Here is a 21,745-nt window from a genome sequence, read left to right on the forward strand (position 1 = left end):
TCCTTGCGATTCGGACAAGTTCATGCATCTGCGCCCGAGGAGGTTGGTCTGGTTGGAAGGTCCAGCTGTGAAAGCGCTGGGCCATACCAAACTTTGTGAGTCCATATCTGCTGAGGATCTCAGACTTCAGGGCATCATAGTCAGTAACCTGGTCAGGGCCCAGGTCCCGGACAGCATTCAGCGATTCCCCGGTTAGAAAGGGGGCTAACAGACCAACCCACTGTTGCTTGGGCCAGGCTTCCCTAGTGGCCGTGGCCTCAAATGCATGCAGGTATGCCTCAATGTCATCGGTAGCTCCCACCTTAGATATAAAGTCACTTGCCTTTATTGGGCGGGTATTTTGGACCACCCTCTGTCTCTGCAACTGCAATTCCTCTGCCTTCAGAAGGTTGGCTTTCTTTTGCTCCTCCAAGAGAGCCATGTTTGCTTGCATCTGGGCTTGCTGGCCAGCAACAAGGGCTTTCAATATGTCCTCCATTTCAGTCGGCGGGGAGCCTACGGCCAACTTGGAAAACTGGGTGATCAAACCTTCGGTATCCTCCTCTGACATGCACTATTAACGCTTGAGCGTGCCTGTATTCTCCACCATCTGTGACGTCACGAGAGGCTACACAGCTTTCAGCGGGATTGCTCAAGTAGTGCAAGGAGACAAGGTTCAAACAAAACAAGGATTTTATTATAGGTCTTGGGAAATTAACGAAAATATAACAAAATTCTGTTCTCTTGTGGCTCTTTAAGGGTTAACAGTTCAGGGATGTCTCTTCCACATCCAAAATCATAATTCTCACTCGCTCAGATAACTTTTCCCCAGCCTTACTGTAGTCCACGTTGCAGCTAGTGGCCAACCCAGCAAAAAGTCCTTCCAAATGTCTCTCACGTATTTCCACAGGTGCATATATCCAAAGGTGAGTATTTCCCAAAGGTAAGTATCTCCAAATCCTTATATTCCTCATGGAAGTGGACGTGCAGCACTCTTGTCCTCCCGAGAGCCCAGGTTGGAGACTGTGTCTCTTCCCTTCCCAAACCTTCAGCTCATCAGCTCCTCATTTGTTTCAGCTGCGTGGGAAGATTGGCCATAGAGGGGTGGAGTTCCCGACCATACCAGCAGATGGAGCCATAGCTGTCTGGGTTTGCAGCCACCTCAGGGGGATGTAACGTCCCTCCAGGACACAGCCTCTCGTGACATCACAATATACACGGAGAAAAGAGTCGGCCCGAGAATTGAACCCTGTGGCACCCCCATAGAGACTGCCAGAGGTCCAGACAACAGGCCCTCCGATTTGACACATTGAACTCTATCTGAGAAGTAGTTGGTGAACCAGGTGAGGCAGTCATTTGAGAAACCAAGGCTATTTAGTCTGCCAATAAGAATGCGGTGATTGACAGAGTCGAAAGCCTTGGCCAGGTCGATGAAGATGGCTGCACAGTACTGTCTTTTATCGATCACGGTTATAATATCGTTTAGGACCTTGAGCGTGGCTGAGGTGCACCCATGACCATCTCGGAAACCAGATTGCATAGCGGAGAAGGTATGGTGGGATTCGAAATGGTCGGTGATCTGTTTGTTAACTTGGCTTTCAAATACTTTCGAAAGGCAGGGCAGGATGGATATAGGTCTGTAACAGTTTGGGATCTAGAGTGTCACCCCCTTTGAAGAGGGGGATGACCGTGGCAGCTTTCCAATCTCTGGGGATCTCAGATGATACGAAAGAGAGGTTGAACAGGCTAGTAACAGGGGTTGCTACAATTTCAGCGGCTCATTTTAGAAAGAAAGGGTCCAGATTGTCTAGCCCAGCTGATTTGTAGGGGTCCAGATTTTGCAGCTCTTTCCGAACATCAGCTATCTGAATTTGGGTGAAGGAGAAGCGGGGGGGCATGGGCAAGTTGCAGCGGAGGGTGCAGAGCTGGTGGCCGGGGTAGGGGTAGCCAGGTGGAAAGCATGGCTAGCCGTAGCAAAATGCTTGTTGAAATTCTCGATTATCGTAGATTTATCGGTGGTGACAGTGTTTCCTAGCCTCAGTGCAGTGGGCAGCTGGGAGGAGGTGCTCTTATTCTCCATGGACTTTACAGTGTCCCAAAACTTTTTGGAGTTAGTGCTACAGGATGCAAATTTCTGTTTGAAAAAGCTAGCCTTTGCTTTCCTAACTGATTGTGTATATTTGTTCCTGACTTCCCTGAAAAGTTGCATATCGCGGGGGCTGTTCGATGCTAATGCAGTACGCCACAGGATGTTTTTTCACTGGTCAAGGGCAGTCAAGTCTGGGGTGAACCAGGGGCTATATCTGTTCTTAGTTCTGAATTTTTTGAATGGGGCATGCTTATTTAAGATGGAGAGGAAAGCACTTTTAAAGAACAACCAGACATCCTCTACTGATGGAATTATGTCAATATCCATCCAGGATACCCAGGCCAGGTCAATTAGAAAGGCCTGCTCGCTGAAGTGTTTTAGGGAGCGTTTGACAGTGATGAGGGGTGGTCGTTTGACCGCAGACCCATTACGGACGCAGGCAATGAGGCAGTGATCGCTGAGATCCTGGTTGAAGACAGCGGAGGGTAAATTATTTATAGGGTAAATTAGTCAGGATGATATCTATGAGGGTGCCCATGTTTACGGATTTAGGGTTGTACCTGGTAGGTTCCTTGATAATTTGTGTGAGATTGATGGCATCTAGTTTAGATTGTAGGACGGCCGGGGTGTTAAGCATATCCCAGTTTAGGTCACCAAGCAGTACGAACTCTGAGTATAGTTGGGGGGCAATCAATTCACATATGGTGTCCAGGGCACAGCTGGGGGCTGAGGGGGGTCTGTAGCAAGCGGCAACAGTGAGAGACTTATTTCTGGAAAGGTGGATTTGTAGAAGTAGAAGCTCAAACTGTTTGGGCACAGACCTGGATAGTATGATAGAGCTCTGCAGGCTATCTCTACAGTAGATTGCAACTCCACCCCCTTTGGCAGTTCTATCTAGACGGAAAATGTTGTAGTTGGGGATGGACATTTCAGAGTTTTTGGTGGCCTTCCTAAGCCAGGATTCAGACACTGCTAGAACATCAGGGTTGGTGGAGTGTGCTAATGCAGTGAATAACTCAAACTTAGAGAGGAGGCTTCTGATGTTAACATGCAAGAAACCAAGGCTTTTATGGTTACAGAAGTCAACAAATGATAGCGCCTAGCGAGTAGGAGTGATACTGGGGGCTACAGGGCCTGGGTTAACATCTACATCACCAGAGGAACAGAGGAGGAGTAGAATAAGGATACGGCTAAAGTCTTTAAGAACTGGTCTTCTAGTGTGTTGGGTACAGAGAATAAAAGGGGCAGATTTCCGGGCATTGTAGAATAGATTCAGGGCATTATGTACAGACAAGGATATGGAAGGATATGAGTACAGTGGAGGTAAACATAAGCATTGGGTTACGATGAAAGAGATAGCATCACTGGAGGCACCGATTGAGCCGGTCTCCGCGTGTGTGGGGGGTGGGACAAAGGAGCTATCTGAGGCAGGTTGAGCGGGACTGGGGGCTCTACAGTGAAATTGTATAATAAGAACTAACCGAAACAGCAATAGGCAAGGCATATTGACATGGGAGAGAGGCATAAAGCAATCACAGGTGTTTTTCGAGAGAGCTAAGACAACAACTGGTAATGGCGACGAAAGTTTGTGCTGAGGCTAAACAGATAAACAGGACAGATGAACAGGATGGGGTACTGTGTAAAGAAACAGTCCAGCAGGCATCAGTTGTGTAGCTGAGTGATCATGAGGTCCAGTGAACAGCAATAGGTGGGTCCAACATTTAAAGAATATTTCATGCTTGGATAGTTTCATCTGAACCACTGGCTTAATCCTATTCTTTAATCTTTTTGGGGGGGTTTAGTTGGAGACTTGAATCCAACATGTAATTTGTTAATAGGCTTTTTTTATTATCATAATTTTTCTATGAATTTAATTGTTTGCATAATTTTTAATCTCCTCTTTAAAAAATAAAAGTGTATTACTCTCAACTTTTTACCCCCCTACCCTACCATCCATACATCTACCGTTACTGTAGTTAAATAGTTATACATATATTCCTAATTTCCCCTTTCTTCAAAGGCTGGATTTTCAGTTAATAAGCTATTTACTGTATCGCAAAAGTGATATTGAATTGTGTTTGGTTGTCAATGCAACCAAATATCAACATTTGAAGGAGATGTATCTTTTGTGCCACTGACTTGGTCTGGCTTTAATTCCAGTTTGTCTACAAGTTAATAATTGATATGTTGGATTCACATCTCCATTTCAACCAAGAATCAAAGTTAAAGAATAGGACTAAATCAAATCAAACTTTAAGTGCATTTAAAGTTTTATTTGATTTGATTTAGTCCTATTCTTTAACTTTGATTTTTGGTTGAGATGGAGACGTGAATCCAACATATCAATTATTATTTTCTTGAAACCCTAGGCCTATATGTATTGTCTATTTTTAATTTAACCCTGGGTTGAATTGAAACAAAACTGTTGATGACTTTGCAAATGCTATATAGGCCTAAATAGTATCATTGATGATATATGACTTATAAAGTATGGTTCAATTTCATTTGCTCTTTGGAATGAGGTTGATAGGAACAGTGAATATATTTAGTTATTAAGAGATCTATCAAAAATCATTTTCACGATAGCACATCGATAGTAGTCAGTGACACATTTTTTATCTAATCAGGGCTGGGCTTGGTTAAAACCCTGGATGGGAGACCAAATTAATAGCTGTAGATCACATGTCAAAGTCATTCCACGGAGGGCTGAATGTCTGCAGGTTTTCACTCCTCCCTTGTAATTGGTTGACTAATTAAGGTCACTAATTACTAAGGAACTCCCCTCACCTGGTTGTCTAGATCGTAACTGAAAGAAAAACCTACAGACACTAGGCCCTCCTTGGAATGAGTTTGACACCCCTGCTGTAGATAGATCAACTCTCCAGTAGGAGGTGCTGCCCAGCCTATTTTCAAAGATCAAAATTCAAGGTTTGTCTATGTTTAAAATAGGTTACAATGATTACATAATCCTGTGGTTGAAAGTCCACCCTCAAAACATTCAGTTGATGACTTTTTTCAAATCCAATGTGTTTTCCACATAGATGCCACGTCACAATACGTTGACAAATTACTTTGAAACAACGTTGATTCAAACAGTTTGTTTCCAGGCTATATTGAAAAGAAGTGGAGGGCGCTCAACTAATATGAGTCGAGGTGCAACCAATTTTTTAAATCATAATTGAAAAGGCGCAACACTGGCTTGACATTAAAAACTAAATGTTTTATTTAAGCAAAGTTAAAAGATTATTTTAACTTTGCTTAAATCAAACATTGAGTTTCAGGTGAGCGATCATTGTGCCTTTTCCTTTTCAACAACAAAGATAATGACATGGTAAATAAAACGATAAAATATAAAAGATATTCCATGTGGAAACCATGGATATTAAAGGAGAATCAGGGGCAATGCCATGAGAAAATTGAAAGATTAGGACTATATGGGGCATGACCATGCTGATAAACTATAGGCCTACATGAAGATTCATATAAAAAATATTACAAAAAGTGTATCGCAAAAAACTGTGGCCTATGTGAAAGGAATGAAAAGCAAGTGGCAGGGAAATTATAATGGCTGCGAAACTGTCCATCCATGTTGGCTCAAGTAGTTGACTGAAACAATCAATCAATTGAATCGCTTATGAGCTACAATGGTGGCCCTGCTGTAAACTCAGCAACACCCACATCAAATTTGGGAGGCTCCCATAGAGATAGATAGAGGACTCATCATGGATATAACATGTTTTAGCATGGACATTGCCATTGAGGGATTACACTATTTTAAAGTAGTCAACTGGGTGTGGGATTCCTATGAGTTGGGCGCAATCAGCTAATGAAGAACAAGAAGAAAATGTACTACTTTCAAATGGAGATAGCCTCAATGGCGCTGCCCATGCTGTCACAGACGATAAAAGTCTATGGAGGAATGAGACCCGCCATTTTCCTGAAAACCTCCAGTCCATTTAAACCCAGCAGGGGGAGGCGAAGTTGAAAAGAGCACAGACTTCTTCAGTGAGAGCGAGAGGGGGCGTCAGCGCGAAATAAGTAATTCTAAGGAGAGCAGTGAGAGGACATTCGGAATTGAACGGAAGTAAAAACTCTGGGCTTGTATCTTCGTGGTCTTCCGACACCCAAACTTCAATTACAGCTTTAAATCAAGTCGTGGATGTGGGCTGCATATATCACCCTGGGATTTAGCTACACGAGTAACGTTCCTGCCGTCAAAATTTCCCTCCTCTCTTTATTTTGGGTCAGGTGGCTGAACTGTGGAAGCTACAGAGGACAAAGTCGATTCCACAGCATTTGAAACATTTGTTATATACTTTATACAAAAGTGCGAAGATGTCTGGACAAAGCATTACGGATAGGATAACCGCAGCTCAACACAGTGTAACCGGCTCTGCGGTGTCCAAAACGCTGTGCAAGGCGACCACGCATGAAATTATGGGACCAAAAAAGAAACATTTAGATTGTAAGTATTAATATGTCGGCGAGTTGCTACATTGTTGCGTTTGATCAAGTGTGTAGCCTATTCCTTAGACATTGAACTGTGTCTGAGGCCTACAAACCCACATGAAAAAATACTATTGTGCATACTATAGTATATAAATGTTGTAGTATTACAATATTTATATACTATAGTATTCACTGTAGTGTTTCTGCGAACTTTACTGTAGTGTTTACTGTAGTGTTTTTGCAGACATGACTAGTATTTACTGTAGTGTTTTTGTTTTATTATATTTGACGTAGAAGTGGGGCTTTTTCCTTAAGGAAACCTACTGGACAGGTACTACATGAGCACATTTTCCATAACCTGTACGTAGGTAGGACTGGAGTCTGAACGTATCGTTCAGAGTTTCTGCTCTTTTCTCTAACCTGGAGGGTACATAATATATGGTCTATACTTGGCATGTAGGTTTCTCACCCATGGGTGGCACAAATTGGGATATTGGAATGGGTGGGGTATATGCATTATTATTACTATAATAAAAAGTGTTGTGTTTTTGCGGACAATTTGTATTTATTTTTTATTTAACCAGGTAGGCCAGTTGAACAAGTTCTCATTTACAACTGCGTCCTGGCCAAGATAAAGCAAAGCAGTGCGATTTAAAAACAACAACAACACAGAGTTACACATGGGATAAACAAAACATACAGTCAATAACACAATAGAAAAATAGAATCTATATACAGTGTGTGCAAATGTAGTAAGTTATGGAGGTAAGGCAATAAATAGTGCAAAATAATTACAATTTAGTATTAACACTGGAGTGATAGCTGTGCAGAAGATGATGTGCAAATAGAAATAATGGGGTGCAAATGAGCAAAATAAATAACAATATGGGGATGAGGTAGTTGGGTGGGCTAATTACAGATGGGCTGTGTACAGGTGCAGTGATCAGTAAGCTGCTCTGACAACTGATGCTTAAAGTTAGTGAGGGAGATAAGAGTCTCCAGCTTCAGAGATTTTTGCAGTTCGTTCCAGTCATTAGCAGCAGAGAACTGGAAGGAATGGTGGCCAAAGGAGGTGTTGGCTTTGGGGATGACCAGTGAGATATACCTGCTGAAGCGCATACTACGGGTGGGTGTTGCTATGGTGACCAGTGAGCTAAGATAAGATGGGGATTTGCCTAGCAGTGATTTATAGATGACCGGGAGCCAGTGGGTTTGGCGACGAATATGTAGTGAGGGCCAGCCAACGAGAGCATACAGGTCACAATGGTGGGTAGTATATGGGGCTTTGGTGACAAAATGGATGGCACTGTGATAGACTACATCCAATTTGCTGAGTAGAGTGTTGGAGGCTATTTTGTAAATGACATCGCCGAAGTCAAGGATCGGTAGGATAGTCAGTTTTACGAGGGCATGTTTGGCAGCATGAGTGAAGGAGGCTTTGTTGCGGAATAAGAAGCCGATTCTAGATTTAACTTTGGATTGGAGATGCTTAATGTGAGTCTGGAAGTAGAGTTTATGGTCTAACCAGACACCTAGGTATTTGTAGTTGTCCACATATTCTAAGTCAGACCCGCCGAGAGTAGTGATTCTAGTCGGGTGGGCGGGTGCAAGCAGCGTTCGATCGAAGAGCATGCATTTAGTTTTACTAGTGTTTAAGAGCAATTGGAGGCTACGGAAGGAGTGTTGTATGGCATTGAAGCTCGTTTGGAGGTTTGTTAACACAGTGCCCAATGAAGGGCCAGATGTATACAAAATGGTGTCGTCTGCGTAGAGGTGGATCTGAGTCACCAGCAGCAAGAGCGACATCATTGATATACACAGAGAATAGAGTCGGCCCGAGAATTGAACCCTGTGGCACCCCCATAGACTGCCAGAGGTCCAGACAACAGGCCCTCCGATTTGACACATTGAACTCTATCTGAGAAGTAGTTGGTGAACCAGGCGAGGCAGTCATTTGTGAAACCAATACGATTGAGGGGGATACTACAGTGTATAGTATACTACAGCATAGTACATCATTCTATAGTAAGTACTATAGTATTTCTTCATGTGGGTAGGCTATAATCAAGCAGTTATTTTCTGATGTTTGCCTACCTATGAAACAATGTGAGATTTCATAGCGTTGTGCTACAATTACCCTACACCATGCTATCACCTTTACAATGGAAATTAGCCCTGTGCTTGGCATGCAAACAATGTGATTAACTTGATTACAATCACTTTGTAGCCTAGACTTTGAACTTCAAGAAATGGCCTGACTTCTACCAATAATGATGGTTATCGTTAAAGTGTTATTTATGCAATGAGTTAATAAGATAAATTGCATAACTGCTCCATGATTTGTTTATGCAGGCTTCTATCGAGATGTCCACGATCCACCTATTTTCTTTCAATAGCGACTGTAGCCTTCGTTACATGCCTACAGGCAGTTTACCGTCCAGTGAGTGTCCCTACGTGATCTTATGCTCAGCATACGTAGACTGGGGTTTTCTCCCAGTATTTTTGGCTGACTCAGTTCTTCACAGGCGTTCAATGGGGAACTTTTAGTGTCATTGTCCACAAGCTGGTCTGACTATGGATGTAAAAGACACCCTCTGCACTTCCTGACATTTTATCATAGTTGATTCACAGTTCTCCTTCTCCAGTCAGTTAGTCATTTTCCGCTTTTGGTGCCTATGAATAAGACCCAGCTATCACAACGGGGAAGTGAGGAGCGATTTATGCCAATTAGGGATCAGGAGATGATTAGCCTTGGCAATGGTAGGCTATGTTGGGAATTTAGCGAAACCTCCGGGTTAACAACCCTACTCTTGCGATAAGTAGTCTACCATGCAAATGGATTACATTTTTAAAAATCCTCAGCAATCTACACACAATACCCCATAATGACAAAGCGAAAACAGGTTTTTAGAAATGTTTTCAAATGTATAAAAAATAAACAGATACCTTATTTACATAAGTATTCAGACCCTTTGCTATGAGACTCGAAATTGAACTCCGGTGCATGCTGTTTCCATTGATCAGCCTTGAGATGTTTCTACAACTTGATTGGAGTCCACCTGTGGTAAATTAAATTGATTGGAAATTATTTGGAAAGGCACACACCTGTCTGTATAAGGTCCCACAGTTGACAGTGCATGTCAGAGCAAAAACCAAGCCATGAGGTCGAAGGAATTGTCTGTAGAGCTCCGAGACAGGATTGTGTCTAGGCACAGATCTGGGGAAGGGTACCAAAAAATTTCTGCAGCATTGAAGGTCCCCAAGAACACCGTGGCCTCCATCATTCTTAAATGGAAGAAGTTTGGAACCACCAATACTCTTCCTAGAGCTGACCATCTGGCCAAACTGAGCAATCTGGGGAGAAGGGTCTTGGTCAGGGAGGTGACCAATAACCCGATGTCACTGACAGAGCTCTAGAGTTCTTCTGTGGAGATGGGAGAACCTTCCAGAAGGACAACCATCTCTGCAGCACTCCACCAATCAGGCCTTTATGGTAGAGTGGCCGGAAGGAAGCCACTCCTCAGTAAAAGGCACATGACAGCCCGCTTGGAGTTTGCCAAAAGGCACCTAAAGACTCTCAGACCCTGAGAAACAAGATTATCTGGTCTGACGAAACCAAGATTCAACTCTTTGTCCTGAATGCCAAGCTGGAGGAATCCTGGCACCATCCCTACGGTGAAGCATGGTGGTGGCAGCATCATGCTGTGGGGGTGTTTTTGGCAGGGACTGGGAGACTAGTCAGGATTGAGGCCAAGCTGAATGGAGCAAAGTACAGAGAGATCCTTGATTAAAACCTGCTCCAGAGCGCTCAGGACCTCAGACTGGGGGCGAAGGTTCACCTTCCAACAGGACAACGACCCTAAGCACACAGCCAAGACAACGCAGGAGTGGCTTCGGTACAAGTTTTTGAATGTCCTTGAGTGGCCTAGCCAGAGCCCGGACTTGAACCCGATCAAACATCTTTGGAGAGACCTGAAAATAGCTGTGCAGCGACGCTCCCTATCCAACCTGACAGAGCTTGAGAGAATCTGCAGAGAAGAATGGGAGAAACTCTCCATATACAGGTGTGCCAAGCTTGTAGTGTCATACCCATGAAGACCTGAGGCTGTAATCGCTGCCAAAGGTGCTTCAACAAAGTACTGAGTAAAGGGTCTGAATACTTATGTAAATGTGATATTTCTGTTTTTATATTATACATTTGCTAATTTCTAAAAACCTGTTTTTGCTTTGCCATTATGGGGTATGGTGTGTTGAGGGGGGTGGGGGGGAAACAAACAATTTAATACATTTTAGAATAAGACTGTAACGTAACAAAATGTGCAAAAAGTCAAGGAGTCTGAATACTTTCCGAATGCACTGTAGTTAAATTAGAGCTGTCTTAATCCAACCATATGTGTTGGTAGATTTGATAAGCAAAGTAGGTCTATGTTTAGGAGCACCATCTACATAAAGGTATGGAAGTGCTTTCTCAATATTTATATTTTCTATTTCTGTCAGCAGTGTTTTGCTCTATTTAATGTGCCAAATACACCAGGCTACCTACGCAGGTTTTTCCAGAGGCTGCCTTCTGTGTATTAGGGTCATCAGACTCTGCTTTCCAGTCCTGGTCTGGAGGTGGCTCTGACCCTGGTTTTACCTGGGGCTTCTTTAGTGTATTTGGGGAACCCTGGATTCATGTGGCGGCAGGTAGCTTAGCGGCTAGAGAGGCGAGCCAGCAACCTGAGGGTTGCCGTTTCGAATCCTGTGTCTGTCGGAAAAATCTGGCGGGAAGTGAGCTGGCAACCGGAGGGTTGCTGGTATCAAATCCTAGATGCCATTGCTTGCCGTTGGACCTTTGGGCAAGGCACTTAACCCCCCACAACAACTTCTCCACGGGCAGCCCCCTGCTCTAACCTCTCCTACCTGTGGGTATATGTATGTATGTGTGCCTTTCGGAGGGGTTGGAATAAAGTGGAAGTCAAATTACAGTTGGAATAAAGTGTTCTTAATATTAACCTTTTTTACAGGGGTAAAACAATAGGTACCTCAAAGTACCACCACAAGAGGCGTGCATGTGCTTCACATACATACCTAGGTTCCTTGTCTGTTTTTCTGAGGTGATACCTGGGAAATTGGTGGGCTCAGTGTTGTGTGTTTGGGGTCAGAATTGAGAACCAGGGATTCTAGACCCTGGTAAAAGCAGAGTTTTGGTGTATAAAGGGATTTAGGGTTGTTGGGCTATTGCTGTTATACGTTACAGATCTACAGTTGAAGTCGGAAGTTTACATACTTAGGTTGGAGTCATTAACTCGTTTTTCAACCACTCCACAAATTTCTTGTTAACATACTATAGTTTTGGCAAGTCGGTTAGGACATCTACTTTGCATGACACAAGTAATTTTTCCAACAATTGTTTACAGACAGATTATTTCACTTATAATTCACTGTATCACAATTCTAGTGGGTCAGAAGTTTACATACACTAAGTTGACTGTGCCTTTAAACAGCTTGGAAAATTCCAGAAAATGATGTCATGGCTTTAGATGCTTCTGATAGGCTAATTGACATAATTTGAGTCAATTGGAGGTGTACCTGTGGATGTATTTCAAGGCCTAGCTTCAAACTCAGTGCCTCTTTGCTTGACATCATGGGAAAATCAAAAGAAATCAGCCAAGACCTCAGAAAAATAATTGTAGACCTCCACAAGTCTGGTTCATCCTTGGGAGCAATTTCCAAATGCCTGAAGGTACCAGGTTCGTCTGTACAAACAATAGTACGCAAGTATAAACACCATGGGACCACGCAGCCGTCATACCGCTCAGGAAGGAGACGCGTTCTGTCTCCTAGAGATGAACGTACTTTGGTGCGAAAAGTGCAAATCAATCCCAGAACAACAGCAAAGGACCTTGTGAAGATGCTGCAGGAAACGGGTACAAAAGTATCTATATCCACTGTAAAACAAGTCCTATGTCGACATAACCTGAAAGGCCGCTCAGCAAGGAAGAAGCCACTGCTCCAAAACCGCCATAAAGAAGCCAGACTACGGTTTGCAACTGCACATGGGGACAAATATCATACTTTTTGGAGTAATGTCCTCTGGTCTGATGAAACAAAAATAGAACTGTTTGGCCATAATGACCATCGTTACGTTTGGAGGAAAAAGGGGGTAGATGCAAGCCGAAGAACACCATCCCAACCGTGAAGCACGGGGGTGGCAGCATCATGTTGTGGGGGTGCTTTGCTGCAGGAAGGACTGGTGCAGTTCACAAAATAGATGGCATCATGAGGAAGGAAAATTATGTGGATATATTGAAGCAACATCTCAAGACATCAGTCAGGAAGTTAAAGCTTGGTCGCAAATGGGTCTTCCAAATGGACAATGACCCCAAGCATACTTCCAACGTTGTGGCAAAATGGCTTAAGGACAACAAAGTCAAGGTATTGGAGTGGCCATCACAAAGCCCTGACCTCAATCCTATAGAAAATCTGTGGGCAGAACTGAAAAAGCGTGTGCGAGCAAGGAGGCCTACAAACCTGACTCAGTTACACCAGCTCTGTCAGGAGGAATGGGCCAAAATTCACCCAACTTATTGTGGGAAGCTTGTGGAAGGCTACCAGAAATGTTTGACCCAAGTTAAACAATTTTTAAAGGCAATGCTACCAAATACTAATTGAGTGTATGTAAACTTCTGACCCACTGGGAATGTGATGAAAGAAATAAAAGCTGAAAGAAATAATTATTCTGACATTTCAGGTGATCCTGACTGACTTAAATCAGGGAATTTTTTTCTACGATTAAATGTCAAGAATTGTGAAACTGAGTTTAAATGTATTTGGCAAAGGTGTATGTAAACTTCCGACTTCAACTATGTGATAAACTAGTTCTCCTTGAAAAATCCTAATCAGAAAACAACCACTTGTATTGTTGTGAAGCGTGTGGATGGTGGAGAGAAGGCACAAGCAGGTCTCAATAAATATGACGTTACAAGTGGTTAAGACCTTTTCATCTCCAACAAACTGACATTGTCATTGGATGTTAACGCAAAAAATGAACACCTACATAAGAGTGCACCACCTCAAGTATCTGTGGCCAACATGGGTTTAGTCACCAGTGGAACCATTTTCAATTACAGTGACTATTTTCAATTACAATAGCCAGCCTTCTCAATGACTGAGCAGGTTTTAAATTGGCATTAGCCTGACCTTTGCCCATTGAGGCTGTGTTCGGGTTTATGCTGTGTGTAAAATGAGCTCAGTCTAGTCTCAAACTCGACCCGGCAACAGTGACTTGGGTCTGGTATCAATGATGTACTCTTGGCATAGGGAGGAACTACGTCACTGCCTACATCACTACTTTATTTGCTTGAATAAAATACTGCTAGCAAGATAAAGATCAGAGGTTATTTGAAATGAGTGAATTTCGCAAGTTGCTAGTTTGCATCAACTACTTTCACTAAAACCACTGCAAAGGTTTTTTGCCTGCAAAACTAGCTCTGACTATTTTGGTAACTTCGATATGGACCAAAAAAGAATTGCCGGGGTGGTTCCTTTTCAGACAAACAACTCTCTCAACAAATCACGAGGCAAACATGCAACAATTCAAAACCAATTTATTTTCAGTCTCTTCCTGGTGTTTGCCGTGTTGGGTTACTCCCGTCCTCAGGGCCCTAGCATCAGTGCTGAAGCAGTTTAACTGCAGGCATCGCCACATCAAGCTGTTCACACCCCGCTGCTTATTTTTATTTTCATACAATGTTTTTGTGGCAAGAGATGGTGAACCCAATTTCCTTTTGTGCACTAATTTTAGCATTGGCTCCAGAATAAGAAATGCTGTGTGTGATTTTTGTTGGGGGCTTTGAAGGGCATGTATGAAACTCGAAGAGTGAGTGGAGAGGCCATACCTCACTGACTCCTGTGCATAGAAGGTTTCTTGATTGGTTTCTCCTGCATGAGGAGACTGCTGGAGAGGACCTCTTAAGGCCCCTTTTTACAGTCGGGCTGGCAGGAGCAGAGCAGGAATGTGACAAAGGTTGGAGGTATTTCAGGAGTGCTGGCAGCACTTGTGTTGGAGTTTCCTCTCAGACCAAAATAGCGTGTCGTGTCTAGCTCCCCTCCTGTCTGATTTGTACCCAAGAGATGGCCCCCTCTTATCTCCTTTGATTTGGGTTGGGTTTCTGGCCAGTGTGCACATTCTTTAGCACAGGCCTGTTAAAGAAACTCCAGCAAATAACTTGGAGTCGTAACAGTTACCAGAGAGGAAAAAAATAGGAAAAGGTCAACCAATTGTCTTTTTCCCAGCTATGAGCCTGCTCTTGAACGCTGGTCTGCTTTGGTGTGAAATGAGCTCTGAGGCAACTGCTCCTGACATTTTAAAAAGATAGACAAGCTATAGCCTACCACTTTAGATTCTACTTTGTTGTAATCAGTGTAACTTACCTGACTCAATATTGCATCCATCTATTTAGAGAGAGAGGAAAAAGACTGCACTTTTATTGCATGTTAGACCATAAATTACTAATTGCTTTTACGTAAACCCATTTCTGTCAGTCCCAAAGTGCAAGGTTCAATCGCAAGTGTAGCCTATTTGATGCTTTAGGGACTTTTCAACCACTGGAAAGGGGAAGTTAATTTTATTATTGTGTCATTTGACTTGTTTTGCAACCCAAAACAGGATGTGTGATCAAAATGAGGTAATGAAAGTATGGTTCCCAACCTCCCACATCAACTGACACCTGTGATAGCTACATTTTGGTGAACAATAAAGTAAAAAAAACAACAACTGTGTATTCAGACAAGATAAGTCTGTTATGATGACCTTTGTACTTGACTATAACGTCACCTTCCTTGAATCAGTCAGTCTGCGCCTGGAATTCCGTTTGGATAGTTCCCCTTTTGATTGCAGACGTTTTGTGTTTGTGCCAAGTTCTTTATCATTCGGCAATCATGATGCAGTGTTCTGAAATCTTTGTTTCTTATTTGAGCTCAGACGTAGAACTTGAGACTACTCAACACGCTCTAAACCAAAGGAACAGGAGGAAGTAGATTCGGCAGCCTCCCAGCAGCAGTAGACGGCTGAAGGGGTGGTAATCACCTCACAGTACCCCAGTGGACACAGATCTATCATTATTTCACTACTTTTGGGAGGAAACCTCAACACTGGCTTTCCTATAGTTTCCTCCTATGACAATGCAAATACAGGTCTCCGAGTTGTATTGTAGCTACTGTACTAAAACAAGGTTGTCAGAATACTGGGCGTGTTAGTCAGACTGAAACTCGGAAGGGTTAGTTTACCTGATCTTGTTTTGTACAAGCCTTACTTGTTTTGCTTCCTGAAACTATTTTGACTAGAGGTTAGGTATTATGTCACTTGAACACACAACCACCTCCTACTCAAGGCCCTGAGGGGTTTCAGTTGGATAATTAACCAAATATGGAGAAGATAATTAACCAAATATGGAGAAGATAATTAACCAAATATGGAGAAGATAATTAACCAAATATGGAGAAGATAATTAACCAAATATGCAGAAGATAATTAACCAAATATGCAGAAGATAATTAACCAAATACGCAGAAGATAATTAACCAAATATGTAGAAGATAATTAACCAAATATGCAGAAGATAATTTTAGTACAATGTTAAGTTGTGAGGACTTCTCCTCTCTGTGCATGTGGTAATACTGATTACTGAGCAAACATGTTCTATTGGATCCAAGCTTATTCTGGGAGCTCAACTCATGAGTCAATCCTGCAACATGATGCTCCCTACAATCTGCAGAGGGTGAAGGGCATGATCCACGTAGGTTTCGAACCACAGCAATGTTTAGATAAAGTGGTTGATAAAAGGTACCACAAGAGAATTGTTACAGCTAGGATTGGTTGAATTGGGCCCTCTCTTTTAGCTGTGGTAATGATAACCGTGTAAACGACCACATTCATGTGCCATGAAGACGCCATTTTGTTTTTTTCATATAGTGCGTATGAATTGCACACTGAACCACTGAATGTTGACGCTGCCCTTCTTTGCTTGTTTTTTTCTCTTTCTTAACCTTTGTATGTGGCACATTGCGTTAGTGGGCCTTGTTTTTAGATCCCATTAGGTTGCCTAAGCTTGAATTATTTCAAAGTTAAAATAATGAAATGATACTGCTGTTTCTTCTTTGTGGCATACAGCCTACTGAATATAGGCCTATCTATCAACTATCCTCAGTAGCCGGTATAGCCTACATGAAGTTATTTAATAAGGCCTCAAGCTACTCTGAAGGCCTCACCCACACACACCCCAGGCCTGCAGGCTCATTGACATGTAATGATACACGTGTGAAATGTCTTTCTCATCCCTCACCTGTGGTTTTGTGTTTAACCTGGTTCACTCATAAAGAGGAACTAGCAAATAAACTACTTCTGGTTAAAAGCTATTTCTGTATGGTTAGTTATGGTAATGTTAATAAATTCTAGTCCTAAAATCCACATTTGAGAACAATTTCAGCAGTGTGCACAATCTTTCTTGGTGCAATTTAGCCAATCAGTGACTGAAGTTGATCAATGAAGTAAACAAGGGTGCATGAAACACTGAGTCCCTCCCTGGTGTAGCTAAAATGTAGAGCACATGGGTTCTCTGTAACCACTGAGGCAGCAGTCTGTTGGTGGGTCATGCGAGTCAGGCCAGAGGACACTTTAACACATGTCTGCAGTCTTTGTGCATGCAGCATGAGAGGCTCTGCCCGCAGGTTCACCCAGAATCCCCCCCCCTATGGAACGCAGCTCACTCGGAGCATGTGACCGCAGTGGCATCGAATGACGGTCCCTCAAAAAGACTGCTGATACATCACCGGCCCACTGAATAGAGCCCACTGTAACTCTAAAAAAGCCTTTGAGATTCAATATCATGATTCAAAGCTGCAAACCAGGCACTACCATCAAACCATTATTCTCTAGCCTCCAAAAAAGCCCCAGTGCTACTATTCAGAGCTCAAATTGACCTTCCATCTCCTAGATAAACATCAGCAGCCACTCGTCTGCAATGAAGTGAAGTGGGCAGTCTGTCGTCGGTTGTATTCTTTTCACTCTGTCATTTAGGTCAATATTGTGGAGTCACTACAATGTCGTTGATCCATCCTCAGTTGTTCTCCCATCACAGCCATTGAACTCTGTACCTGTTTTAAAGTCACCGATGGCCTCATGGTGACATCCCTGAGCAGTTTCATTCCTGTCCTGCAGCTCAGTTCATAAGGACGACTGCATCTTTTATGTGTCTGGGTGGTTTAATACATAATCCACAGAATAATTATTAACTTGACCATGCTTAAAGAGATTCAATATCTGATTTGTTATTGTTACCCATCTACCAACCACTGCCCTTCTTTATGAGGCTTTCGATAAGCTCCCTGGTCTTTGTAGTTGAATATGTGCTTGAAATTCAACACTTGACTGAGGGACCTTACAGATGTTGTATGGGAGACAGGGGAAGGTTTAGTCATTCAAAAATCATGTCAACCTCTATTATTTCATACAGAGTGAGTCCATATAACTTATTATGTGATTTGTTAAGCCAAATTTTACTCCTGAACTTATTTAGGCTTGCCTAAACCAAGGGGCTGAATACTTATGCAGCGACTATATTTTTATGAATTATTTATTTGTAATTTTCCACTTACATCTGAGTATTTTATGTAGATTTGTTGACAAAAAAATGACAATTTCCTTCCTCTACGGCAACTGAGTTAGGAAGGATTTCTGTATCTTTGTAGTGACTGGGTGTATTGATACACAATCCAAAGTGTAATTATTAACTTCACCATGCTGAAAGGGATATTCAATTTCTGCTTATTTTTTAATAATGTTTTATCTACCAATAGGTGCCCTACTTTGCGAGGCATTGGAAAACCTCCCTGGTCTTTGTGGTTGAATCTGTGTTGGAAATTCACTGCTTTGATCGTCTTCCTTCAATGATGTCCTTGATTATGAAAGCGTATCATCTGTCCACTCTGTCCCCACACACTATTTTGAATAAAACGCTGCAATGTATTAACATTGGTCTTTGGCTCATGGGATTTCAAATATGTTCACTTATTGTATAATTTGAAAATGTTCAAGTTATCCACAACATTATTCAATTACACTTGCTAAATTAACTTTTCTACATTCCCAACCAAAATAAATCCACTTCTGGTGACATTTTCTTCTAACTCAAGCCTAGTTTTTGTAATTCACAGTCGTTGACAAGCAATTACTTGTACAACAAATGTATTTTTTAAATTTAGATGTTGAACCTGGTGGCCTCCAAGATCATGTTTATGGGCGGGTCTGTCTCTTCAAAATGAATAGCGTGCCATTGGTAAATTGTTAACTGTTTAGGATAAGGCTTATACTCTACTGTACATTTCATATGTTTTCTGTCGAACAGATGTACAGTGAGGGAAAAAAGTAGTTGATCCCCTGCTGATTTTGTACGTTTGCTCACTGACAAAGACATGATCAGTCTATAATTTTAATGGTAGGTTTATTTGAACCGTGAGAGACAGAATAACAACAAAATAATCCAGAAAAACGCATGTAAAAAAATGTTATAAATTGATTTGCATTTTAATGAGGGAAATAAGTATTTGACCCCTCTGCAAAACATGACTTAGTACTTGGTGGCAAAACCCTTGTTGGCAATCACAGAGGTCAGACGTTTCTTGTAGTTGGCCACCAGTTTTCCACACATCTCAGGAGGGATTTTGTTCCACTCCTCTTTGCAGATCTTCTCCAAGTCATTAAGGTTTCGAGGCTGACGTTTGGCAACTTGAACCTTCAGCTCACTCCACAGATTTTCTATGGGATTAAGGTCTGGAGACTGGCTAGGCCACTCCAGGACCTTAATGTGCTTCTTCTTGAGCCACTCCTTTGTTGCCTTGGCCGTGTGTTTTGGGTCATTATCATGCTGGAATACCCATCCACGACCCATTTTCAATGCCCTGGCTGAGGGAAGGAGGTTCTCACCCAAGATTTGACGGTACATGGCCCTGTCCATCGTCCATTTGATGCGGTGAAGTTGTCCTCTCCCCTTAGCAGAAAAACACCCCCAAAGCATAATGTTTCCACCTCCATGTTTGACGGTGGGGATGGTGTTCTTGGGGTCATAAGCAGCATTCCTCCTCCAAACACGGCGAGTTGAGTTGATGCCAAAGAGCTCGATTTTGGTCTCATCTGACCACAACACTTTCACCCAGTTCTCCTCTGAATCATTCAGATGTTCATTGGCAAACTTCAGACGGGCCTGTATATGTGCTTTCTTGAGCAGGGGGACCTTGCGGGCGCTGCAGGATTTCAGTCCTTCACGGCGTAGTGTGTTACCAATTGTTTTCTTGGTGACTATGGTCCCAGCTGCCTTGAGATCATTGACAAGATCCTCCCGTGTAGTTCTGGGCTGATTCCTCACCGTTCTCATGATCATTGCAACTCCACGAGGTGAGATCTTGCATGGAGCCAGGCCGAGGGAGATTGACAGTTATTTTGTGTTTCTTCCATTTGCTAATAATCGCACCAACTGTTGTCACCTTCTCACCAAGCTGCTTGGCGATGGTCTTGTAGCCCATTCCAGCCTTGTGTAGGTCTACAATCTTGTCCCTGACATCCTTGGAGAGCTCTTTGGTCTTGGCCATGGTGGAGAGTTTGGAATCTGATTGATTTGCTTCTGTGGACAGGTGTCTTTTATACAGGTAACAAGCTGAGATTAGGAGCACTCCCTTTTAAGAGTGTGCTCCTAATCTCTGCTCGTTACCTGTATAAAAGACAACTGGGAGCCAGAAATCTTTCTGATTGAGAGGGGGTCAAATACTTATTTCCCTTATTAAAATGCAAATCAATTTAAAAAAATTTTGACATGTGTTTTTCTGGATTTTTTTGTTGTTATTCTGTCTCACTGTTCAAATAAACCTACCATTAAAATTATAGACTGATCATTTCTTTTTCAGTGGGCAAACGAACAAAATCAGCAGGGGATCAAATACTTTTTTCCCTCACTGTACTTATAGGTTAGATTTGTGTTCTGAATAGTATGAGCTGTGGAAAAATAGTCTGCCATTGGACGTGTCTGCAGGAGGCAAATATTATTTTATTTGTCACATGCGCCGAATACAACGGGTGTAGACCTTACCGTGAAATGCTTACTTACAAGCCCTTAATCAACAATGCAGAGTAAGAAAATATTTGCTGAAATAAACTATAGTTTATAAAAAGTAACACAATAACAAGCCTATATACAGGGGGTACCGGTACCGAGTCAATGTACGGGTTAAGAACAGTCTATGACTTGGGTGGCTGGATTCTTTGCCAATTTCTGCGGCCTTCCTCTTGACACCGCCTGGTATAGAGGTCCTAGATGGCAGGAAGCTTGGCCCCAGTGATTTACTTGGCCGTACACACTACCCTCTAGCGCCTACCATTTGGATGCCGAGCAGTTACCATACCAGGCAGTGATGCAACCAGTCAGGATGCTCTCGATGGTGCAGCTTTAGAACTTTTTGAGGATCTGAGGACCCATGCCAAGTCTTTTCAGCCTCCTCTTGAGGGAGAGGTTGTTGTCCTGACACAACACGACCAGGTCTCTGACCACCTCCCTATACGCTGTCTCATCATTGTCGGTGATCAGACCTACCACTGTTGTGTCGTCAGCAAACTTAATGATGGTGTTGGAGTCGTGCTTGGCCATGCAGTCGTGGGTGAACAGGGAGTACAGGAGGGGACTGAGCACGCACCCCTGAGGGGCCCCTGTGTTGAGGATCAGCGTGGCAGATGTGTTGTTGCCTACCCTTACCACCTGGGGGTGGCCCGTCGAAGTCCAGGATCCAGTTGCAGAGGGAGGTGTTTAGTCCCAGGGTCCTTAGCTTAGTGATGAGCTTTGATGGAACTATGGTGTTGAATGCTGAGCTGTAGTCAATTAACAGCATTCTCATGTAGGTGTTCCTTTTGGAATTGTTTTGGGGTAATTAATGCTACCCAACATTTCCAATAAGTGGAAAAAAACTCACTTTAATTATTCTAATCTTCCCCCTGTAAACCTTGTGTTCTGCTGAGCATATTGGAACTGTTTGCCAAAGCCATCAGTGTGTTCCTTGCATGTTTTGGGCCTTGAACTCTGGTGTGTTTTTATTAAGAAAGAACTCTCAAAGGAATGCAAGCTTGGGAAATGCTTTGACCATTGCATTCCGATCATTGCTTACTTGTGCTCCAGAGTTCATGTTTAGTTAATTTGAATGCTTTTA

The 21,745-nt window shown here is 42.7% G+C and overlaps 1 protein-coding gene across 7 annotated transcripts in view; it reads left to right on the forward strand.

The window, feature by feature from the left end:
- Positions 1–6,019: 6,019 nt before the first annotated feature.
- The window catches only part of LOC121579243 (phosphatidylinositol-binding clathrin assembly protein), a 70,808-nt gene continuing 55,082 nt past the window's right edge, over positions 6,020–21,745 (forward strand). For 3 of the 7 annotated variants that reach the window (XM_041893655.2, XM_041893661.2, XM_041893656.2), the window contains exon 1: positions 6,020–6,533. In XM_041893655.2, coding sequence (XP_041749589.1) covers positions 6,404–6,533 — 130 coding nt within the window. In that variant the 5' untranslated portion in view covers positions 6,020–6,403. The remainder of the gene's footprint in view (positions 6,534–21,745) is intronic. The other 4 variants (XM_041893658.2, XM_041893657.2, XM_041893659.2 and 1 more) reach the window with 2 other exon arrangements.

The sequence above is a fragment of the Coregonus clupeaformis genome, chromosome 13, assembly GCF_020615455.1.
Source record: "Coregonus clupeaformis isolate EN_2021a chromosome 13, ASM2061545v1, whole genome shotgun sequence".
Classification (NCBI taxonomy): domain Eukaryota; kingdom Metazoa; phylum Chordata; class Actinopteri; order Salmoniformes; family Salmonidae; genus Coregonus; species Coregonus clupeaformis.